The 9,425-nt window shown below is 61.8% G+C and overlaps 1 protein-coding gene across 1 annotated transcript; it reads left to right on the forward strand.

The window, feature by feature from the left end:
* The first annotated feature begins 1,733 nt into the window (after positions 1 to 1,733).
* On the forward strand, positions 1,734 to 7,203 carry SHISA8 (shisa family member 8). Its single transcript, XM_090275321.1, has 4 exons — positions 1,734 to 2,633; positions 5,347 to 5,480; positions 6,113 to 6,235; positions 6,504 to 7,203. Exons 1-4 carry the CDS (start codon positions 2,110 to 2,112, stop codon positions 6,896 to 6,898), a joined length of 1,176 nt encoding a protein of 391 aa, XP_090131447.1. The 5' UTR covers positions 1,734 to 2,109; the 3' UTR covers positions 6,899 to 7,203.
* The last annotated feature ends 2,222 nt before the right edge of the window (positions 7,204 to 9,425 follow it).

Below are 9,425 nucleotides of genomic sequence, written 5' to 3' on the forward strand. Positions count from 1 at the left end.
CTCAGTGGATTGAGCGTCGACCTGTGAACCAAAGGGTCACCAGTTTGATTCCCAGTCAGGGCACATGCCTGGGTTGCAGGTCGGGTCCCCAGTTGGGGATGCAGGAGAGGCAACCACACATTGATGTTTCTCTCCTTCCCTTTCTCCTTTCCCCTCTCTCTAAAAATAAATATTTTTTAAAATTTTGTAATGGTCTTTTAATGGGCTAGGGTCTCCAGGGCTGGATCAGAAGCATGTTTGTGGGTGGAGGAGGGGGAAGGGGCTGTCTTTAGCCAGGGCACAAGGAACCACCCTGAAGGGGAAGTGTTCTAAAGAGGTCAACCCCCCTTTCTGTCTTAGCCCACTAATACCTGAGATCAGCCTGTCAGCCCCTCTCTCAGCAACAGGATTTGAACCTCCTTAAAATGGAAATCCTTCCTCTTTTCCCACCTCCTCCGTTTTATAGGCTGATTCCAGTTGCTGAGTGAAGATAGGGTGCGAAAGGGAGCAGACCCTATGAGCCCAAATCCTTCATTTTATAGACACTAGGGACTAGAGTCGCTTCATTAATTCAGCAGATACAGCAGAGGCCGGGCTCTGTGGCGGCACCGGGCTGAACTGAACCCTGGTGGTGCTCCCGTCTGGACGGTGGGAGACACGGTACTGACCTCTGCCTCCTGGAGGGTGTGTGTAACGGATCTACCTCCCAGGAAGAAGTTTTCTGTTTGTTTGTTTGTTTTTAGAGAGAGGGGAAGGGAGGGAGAAAAGCATCAATGTGTGGTTACCTCTCTCAAGTCCCCAACTGGGGACCTGGCTTAAAACCCAGGCAAGTACCTTGACTGGGAATTCAACCAGCAACCGTTTGGTTCGCAAGTCAGCATTCAGTCCACTTAGCCGCACCAGCCAGGGTCCGAGGAAGAGTTTTTAATGTTAAGATGAGTAACTGAGGCAGAGAGAAGCAAGGTGTTACTGTTCGGTCACATTTTCCATTTAAACCCAACTTGGATAAACAAGACCAAGAGTGCTCTCGGCCAGTCCACGTCCCGTACGCGCCCCCTCGCCCAGGGCTCTTGGAAGGACCCAAGGGTCCTCCAATGGCCCCGACCCCTTCTTCGTGGGCCCGGGCTAGCCCAGTCTCCTCCCCGCTTACACACAGGGTGGCGGAGCGATCTCTGGAGGGCTCCGGCCAGGCCGTGACCATCACTGCCGTAGATGTGGGGACACAAGCTAAGGCCCCAACCCAGTGTCCAGGAGGTTTGCGCCCCAGGCAGCGCGGACGGGACGCATATCTGGCCCTGTGCAGCGGCTCTGCTGGGGGTTTCCTTCCCACTTGACAGGCTGGAAAATCGAGATGCAGAGATGGGAAAGGACTTCTCATTTCACACCTCTCTGTCTCGATCAGAACTGACGGAGGGGACGCGAAGGACGTGGAGAAGTGGAGGCCGGCAACGACATTCCTGGGGCTGCTCTGTCCCCTCAGTGCCCTCACCTGTGAAACACAGGCGCGCCGCGGCAGGCCCTGTGTCCGAAGCCACAGTGCCGGAGGCCGGCCGTAGCTGCACCCTTGGAGCGCCCAGTTACGAGGAATGATTTGGGGAGGCCTCCGGGGCAGGTCCCGTGGGGCGCAGCGGCTGTGCGGCCCCGCCGCGTCCCCTCCCGCCCCTGGAGGCGGCCGCGCTCCTCCCCCGGCTCTGCTCGCTCCTTCCCGCCCTCGTTCCCGCGCTCCCTCCCTTCCACCCCCGCCCGCCCAAGCCAGCGCGGAGCCGGAGCCGGAGCCGCAGCCAGAGCGCGGGCAGCCGGAGCGGGCGGCGGGAAAGCCGCCCCCGCTAGGCCTGGGACCCGCACGCCCGCCGGGTCGGGAAGCGACACGGGGCCTCGCGCAGGTGAGGACCCACCGCCCGGACCCGGGGACGTCCCAGGGCGCGGACTGGCCTGATCGGGTCCGAGGTGAGCCCAGGAGGAGGACGCGCCCACCGGCCCCCGGGAGCTCGGGTTGAGCCCACCCGGGCCTGGGGTCCTCGGAGGCGGCTGACGGCCGAGGCGGCATCCGCGGGGAGCCAGCGCGCGGGCGCGGGGAGAGCCGCGGCGTGCTGCCATGCGCGGGGCGCTGTAGCCGAAGGTGCTGGCCCGATGGAGCGGGCCAGGGTTCGGGACCTGCGCAGTGGCCACGGTCCGCCCGGGCTCCGGCTCGCGCTTGGGCTGTTGCTGCTGCTGGCGCGGCCGCCGTCGGGCTGCACGGGGGCCCCCGAGGCGTCGGAGGCCGAGGCATCCAGTCCGGTGGCCCCGGCTGGCGGCGACCGCTGCCGCGGCTACTACGACGTGATGGGCCAGTGGGACCCGCCCTTCAACTGCAGCTCGGGCGTCTACAGCTTCTGCTGCGGCACGTGCGGCTACCGCTTTTGCTGCCACGACGGGCCACGGCGCCTCGATCAGAGCCGCTGCTCCAACTACGACACGCCGGCCTGGGTGCAGACCGGCCGCCCGCCCGCGCGGCCCCGCGATCCCCCTGTGCCCCGGGACCCAGCCCGTGAGCGCAGCCACACGGCCGTCTACGCGGTGTGCGGCGTCGCTGCGTTGCTGGTGCTGACAGGCATCGGGGTGCGCCTGGGCCTGGAGAGGGCGCACAGCCCGCGCGCGCGGCGCACGGTGACCAGGTGAGCGCGCACCGGCCGCGTCCCGGCCAGGGATCCCCGCACATCCCGCTTGGACGGCCCTGACTGCCCGGTGGGCGCCCCCTCACTACCCTGCATCCTTCGCGCCCCTCTCGGAGCTCTGTCCCTCTTAACAGCTCCCTCCCCCTGTTTCTTCCTGTCTCTGTGTCCAGGTCTGTCTCCGCCCACCCCCCACTTCATGGAGGGAGACAGCTGATACCGCCCTGTCTCCCCTTGACCTTCCGGTGAAGCTGGGTGCTGCGCCGCCCTCCCCCGCCAGTCCCGCCTCCTCCTGAGTGGGCTGACAGAGGGCACAATGTCCGCGCCCAGGGGAGGGGGTCTGGGGCCTGAGCCCCACTAGCGCGGGGGAGGTGGGGTCTTGGGCCTGGAAGGAATGGAGGGGAGCGGGCATGTTCTGTAGTTCTCTTGGCTGTCTCCCTCCAGCTTCTCCCTCACGTCTCCCTTCTTCTACCTCCTTTCCTGCCCTCCCATAGCTGTGACTCGGGCCTGACCTTTCCTTGGGGTTTCAGAAGGCCTTCCCAACTCACCCCACTCAATACCCACAGGCGAGGGGCAGGGTCTCCCTTTGCCTAGGAAAGGGGCAGACGAGTGGGAAGCCTAGAGAGGTGCTTGCTGAGTTCTGAGCTTTGTGTAAAGTGGGATATCCAGGACCAGGGTTCCCTCCGTCACTGGGTTAGGGACTCGGGGATTCTGTGTCCTGACCTTGGAACCATGACCCATACTCCCACACTCACATGCCCCAGCTACCCTCATGTCCTGGGGTTTTGGCCCTCCTCACTCACCCAGGTCCTGTCTCTCTTGGGTATGTAGATTGCTGATACTGCATATGACAGGCTGGTAATTAGAAGTGACAATAAGAGAAGCCCCCATACCTGGGTGGGCCAGCTGTGGATGCTTCCCCTCTCCTCAACCTCAGGGACAGAGGGTGAGGCACTCCGCAGTACCCCTGTCCTCAGACCAGTTAGCCTGCCCCTCTCAGGCCGCTGCAGGGCAGAGCTGAGGCTGGAACCCTGGCCTGTTTCTGTGCTGCCTTTGTGATGTGGGGGCTCTGAGCCTGGGCCCTGGATGCTGCAGGGGCAGGGCCTGGGCCTCTGGAACTTGGGGTCCTCATGCTTGGTGAGGGGGAGAGGACAGGGCATGTCCTTGACCAGAGTGGGGCAGCAGGAGCTGAGGGCTATGATGGTAGAGAGGGGGTGACTGGGGCAGCCTAGCAGTCACGTTCACCTTGAACCTACTTCATCTGCACGGGCTGGGAAGCAGGTCTGGTGAAGTGTCAGGAGGAGCGGGCCTACCCCTAATGTGCTATGGGGCCCAGGTCAGTCCTTTCCTCTTTGAGCTTCAGGCTCCCATGTGCCCTGACTCCCTCTTCTCCTCTGGGGAGACCTGAAACCCAACTTCAACTAATCTGTGGGTGTTTTGTGAACCCCTGTGCTCCGACCAAGTCTCACCCTTAATTCTGCCATGTTGAGGTTGATAGTCAGGAAAGGCTTCGTGGAGGACTTAGATGGGCGCTGGAGCTTGTCCCTACAGAAAGTTCGTGCAAAGGCCCAGAGACATGAAAACTACTCAGGTGTTTGGGAGAGCTGACTGAGGGGTGCTACCCAGAGATGAGAACACAGGGTGGGCAGTGCATGCAGGTCAGCTGAGGCAGGCACTAGGAGGCTTTCAGACCCCGCCACCCTGCAGCCAAACTGTGTCTGCCCCAGGTGTCCTGCCTCCAGAGTGATTTTTCGTGAATCAGCCATTTGAGGGCTGGACCCTGAAGGAGGTCAGACTAAGCTAGGAGAAAATCATGGGTTGTGGGTGCGGAAGGCAGCTGGTCTGCAGGCTAGGTCTGGCTGTCTACTGGGAAGGCTAAGTCAGATGCTGTCACAGCTGGATTGGGGCTGGGTGTCCTCATACCCAAGGAGGCCACTGCCCAAGGTCACACAGCCTTTGATGTGTGGCTGCCACAGGAGGATCTCCTGTCTCTCTCCCTCATATGTCTGTCCTCCACACCTGACCCAGCAGAAGACCCTGCTGCAGGAGGGGAGTTAGGTAGATCCTTTTATTTATTTTTATAATCTTCACCCAAGGATGTGTTTTTATAGATTTGGGGTGGGGGAGAAAAACATTAATGTAAGAGAGAAACATTGATTGGTTGCCTCCCATATGCACCCCGACTGGGGATCAAACCCGCAACCTTTTCTGGTGTAAGGGATGATGCTCTAACCAACTGAGCCACCCGGCCAGGACTGCACAGGACTTCTTTAAGGTTGCCTGGAAGAGGGATGCTGTTGGGGTTTGTAGAATGGGTAGTTTTATGGAAGGAGATGGAAGAAAGGACAGTCTTCAGAAGCAGCATGAGCAAGGTCCAGAAGACTAATATGCTCACAGAATTTGTGTTGAGAGAGGAGGCTCAACTCGAGGGTCTTGGAGAGTGGACTCCAGGAAGAGGGGGAGGGCTCCCCATTAGTTTCCTGACCTGCTATGGGAAGTGGCTATGTTGGGGCCACAGGTCATGCCTGGTAGGGCAAACTAGATGTTTAAGGTCAATCAGGGGGGAGAAGAAAGGAGGCCCAGAGAGGTTGAAAGAGTTGCCCAGGGCCACACAGTGAGGCAGTGGTGGCTGCAGCTGGCCTTGGAGAGGGCAGGGCCTGGCTGATGGGGAAGCAGGAGCCTGGGAGGGCTGCTTCCCATCGCTCTTTCCTCACAGGACACTGACAGAACTGCTGAAGCAGCCAGGCCCGCAGGAACCACTGCCTCCACCTCTGGGCCCACCTCTGGGCAGCTGTGTCCAGGTGCAGATGGGTGATGACCTCCCCCGGGGCTCCCCCCACAACAGCAGAGGTGAGTACGCTGATGGGTAGGCATTTGTTGATCTACAGCATAGGGTCTCCCTTGTCCGACATGGACCTGGGAAGGGGTGTGCTGAGGGGCAAGAGGCTCTGAGCAGTCTGCTTCGCAAATGGAAACGAGCTGCCTGCCCCTGCAAGTGTGTGAGGTCAGGGGTCTGCCTGGCCAGGGTCTATGGCCTCCCGTGGGCCTTTTCCTCTAGGCTGGAGCCTCCCTCTTGGCCTCCTGTTGTAGAGGCGGGCTTGACTGCACATCCCTCCCCAAAACTCACTCTCTCTCTGTCTCTCTCTCTCTCTCTCTCCTCTATGAGCTCTAATCCTCAGACATTCCCTCCATGTCCTCCAGGAGCAGGTCCTGGGACTCAGCACCTGGCTCAAGCTGAATATGCTGGCGAGTCATCCCACTAGGTTAGCACCCACTTAGGACTGGCTGCTATTAATGTTATTCTGAGCCAGGCCCTGTTCCGGACACTGGGTGTTGTGCCATAAGCCAGGTTCCACTTTCGGTCTCGCTCAAACAGCCACCCAACTGAACCGCAGCGGAGAGGGCCGCGAGGAGGTGGTAGTGCAGGTGCGGCGTCCTCCCGTCCACGGGCCGAATCTCAACTTTCCCCTTCCCCGCTCTAGATAAAAAACGCCTCAGCAACGTGCCCCTGGGGTCGGCGACACTGGGACCCCCGCGTGGCCTCCGGCTGCAGCCGGATTACGCTAAGTACGCCACCCTCAAGGCAGCCGCGCTCAAGGCCTCAGGTGAGCGACCGAGTCTGTGCGAGTAGCGCGGGGCCCACCGGAGTGGCAGAGATCCCAGCCTTGCGGGGCAGCGCTCCAGCCAGCCTCTGTGGGGTGCCTGCGCCTCAGCTGTACCCCAACCCATGACCAGGCCGACTGGCGGGGACCCCTCGTCGGGTTCAGGGGCCGGGGCGTGGAAAGCCGCGCATCGCGTGCAGCCCCGCCCCGCCCCGCCCCGGAGGTGCTGAGGCCCCGCCCCCGGCCCGACACGCCCGCTCTGTCCCCACAGAGGCCTCCCCGCAGGACTTCTACCAGCGTTTTCCGGCGGCCGCACCCGCCCCTCTGACCGTGCCGGCGCGGGCCCCACGGCCTCCCGCAGACTTGCCCGCGCTGCTTGACGCCTGTCCCTGGGCCCCGCCCGGCTACGCGCCCTGCGCCGGCACCGCCCCGACGGGCCCCTGCAAGGCCTGGGCCACCAGCCGCCCGGCTCGGCCCGCCCCCCGAGGCCCCCTGACGGCTCCGGCGTCCCCTGCTCCCCGGCGGTCCGCCCGTCTGCCCCGGCGCCAGTTCGGCGCGGAGAAGCTGCCGGAAGCCTTCGGCACGCAGCCCCCTGGACTTTACGGCTGCGCGGGCCGTGCACCCCGGCACCTGAGCACCAACAGCAAAGCTGAGGTCACCGTATGAAGACGGGGCTGTTGGTTCTTCCGAGGCATCGCACCTCCCGGGATCCGCCATCAGCTTGGTCCAGGGGCCCGGGCCATGAGGGGGCGCCGTCAGCGTAAGTCCTGCCGTCCCGCCCGCCCACACTGGACACGGGCCCTTGGAGCCTGAAGGGCTAAGAAGGGCTGTCCTGGGGGCCCTAGGGCCCAGGTTCCTCATGTAAATAAACCCTGTTCCGTGGCTGCCGTCCCTGAGAATAAAGGAGCCCCAGCTTGGCTCTGAGAGGGGCCGATGGCGGAGGCATTGGTCATTGACTGGATAGACGGCACAGCATGTGCAGAAAAGCAGAGGACGTCCCTGAGAGCTCCCGGGTGTGTCCTAGGAGCCGGAGCGAAGCGGCAGAAGGGGGTGGTCAGGGCTGAATGCCAGGCTTACTGTCCACACCAGTGGACCCACAGGAGAGGGGCGGCTGGGCCCTAGCCGGCTTGGGCACAGGGAGAGGGCGGAGGGTCCATCCCCAGTGCTGGAGGTGAGCACCCCCTCCAGAGGGCCACCCACTCTACAGCTTGAGTTGGCTGAGCCAGGCTGATCCTCATTGACAGTCTGGCGCTGGGCCGGCCCCTGACCTGCAGGCCACTTGGTCAGCTTGGCCCAGAGCCACCCCCCTAATGGGTGTGGGAAGTGGGCCCAGTGGACAGCTGGTGCCCAGGATGGCAGAGCCTCCTCCCAGTAGCTGCTCTGGAGGAAGAGGGGACTGGCGATGCTGGACCCAGAGCCTTGGCAGTGCCCCCACTCGGTGCTCACACTACACGTTTGGCGCGGCCAGCTCTCCCCCTTCCTACCAGGCAGGCTTGGGTACCTCCCAGGGCAGTGCCAGCAGCCTGAGTGCATCAACTTTCTGTGACCTCCACCAAACCACCCAGCTGGGCCTTTTTCCGCTGTGTACCCTGGGCATGGTATACGGTTTCAGTAACAATGGGCACCTTCTGTGGCTGCTGCTTTCCTTTAGTCCTCACAGAAGCCCCACGGGAACGTGGCTTTACAGATGAGGAAAACTGAGGTTCTGAGACCAAAGTAACTTGCCAAAGTCACCCAGCTGACTCGTTTAGGACTCTTCCATGTTCACAGGTGCCACTGTGACCCTGTGGAATGGCAGACACTGGGCAGCCGGAGGAGGAGGGGTTATGGGCATGTGTGTTGGTAGGGAGCAGCCCTGCTTCCAGGCTACAGGCAGTCTCAGATTTCCCCACTGGCTGGGCTGCCCTGAGGCCCCCAAACCCACCAGCTCCTCACCTCCCTGTCTCTAAAGGCTGTTGAAACCAAAGCCCAGAACCCCAAGACAAAGCAGAGCCAAAAGCCCCCAGTGAGAGCCCCAATGGTTTGTTGGGAAGACAGCCTAATACCCTGAAACCAGGGTGGGGGTGGGGTGCCCCAGGGCCTAGCCTGCAGCTGTGTAGAGCTGGGGGAGGTGGGGTGGGTACTGAGTCATGTAGCCGGCCCAGACTAACAAAAAAGGATCAGGTCCCTGGGCACATTGGCCACCTACGATCACACCTCGGTGACGCAGACCCTGGCTGGGCTGTGCCAGGGGAGGTGGGCTGCACCTCTCTGCTCTTTCAAAGTCCCAAGGACCCTGGATCTTCATTCCACAGGGCCAGGGGTCAGCCATGGGTGAGACCACCAACGGAAATGCTGTTTAATGACAGGGACCAGCTACAGCTGGGCCTCTCCTCTCCTGGCTGCTCTTGCCCTTGGGACAGTGTGGCTTGCTGTGACTGCCCTTCAGAGAAGGCAGGGGCTGAGCAAGCCGAGGGAGGGGACTGGGCCCATTTCTCAGCCAGGCTACGTCACCATGAACTTTAAGGATCCAGGCTCCATCTCCACTCCGCCCGACCCTCTCCTGTCCCCTTTGCTCCTCATGGTCTGTCTGGCCCCTCACCATCCTTGCAAGGCACTGAATGTAAACTGGCGCATTCAAATCAGCCAAGAAACCTGAGGGGACTATAGCCAAAGGCAGGGACTGTCATGCCCACTCTGCACACAAGGAAGCAGAGGCTGGGCTGACATCCTGCCTAACGTGTCCAGCTGGGATTTATAGGAGCTGGACCTGGATGTTGTAGGCCAGTGAGTCTCCTCAGAGGCTCACTGCCTCTAGGGAGGATGGGGAAACTGAGGGGTGGTCCACTAACACAGGAAAGAGGTATCTCAGAGGGGTGAACACAGAGGGCTTAGCACCCCAAATCCCAAAGAACTGCTGCTGTCAGCCAAAGAGCCAGCTCTTTGTCCTGGCTGCATGACCACTGACCCCAGCAGTACTACCCTTTACCACAGGCCCTGCCCCAGCCCTCGAGGGTGTGCCAGGCTGCCGGGGCCAGAAGGAAGGGGCCACGTGCATGGGTCGGGGAGGAAGCACCAATCGAATGAAGTCTCTGGGGCCTCTTGGCACAGAGGGAGGGGCTGTCCTCAGTCCCTGGCTCCCTGGAAGCCAAGCCATGCAGCCACATGGCTAGTCACCACAGCGGTCACACCACAGACCCTCACACACCTCATG

The sequence above is a fragment of the Furipterus horrens genome, unplaced genomic scaffold (genome assembly GCF_987537825.1).
Source record: "Furipterus horrens unplaced genomic scaffold, mFurHor1.1.pri manual_scaffold_4, whole genome shotgun sequence".
Lineage (NCBI taxonomy): Eukaryota > Metazoa > Chordata > Mammalia > Chiroptera > Furipteridae > Furipterus > Furipterus horrens.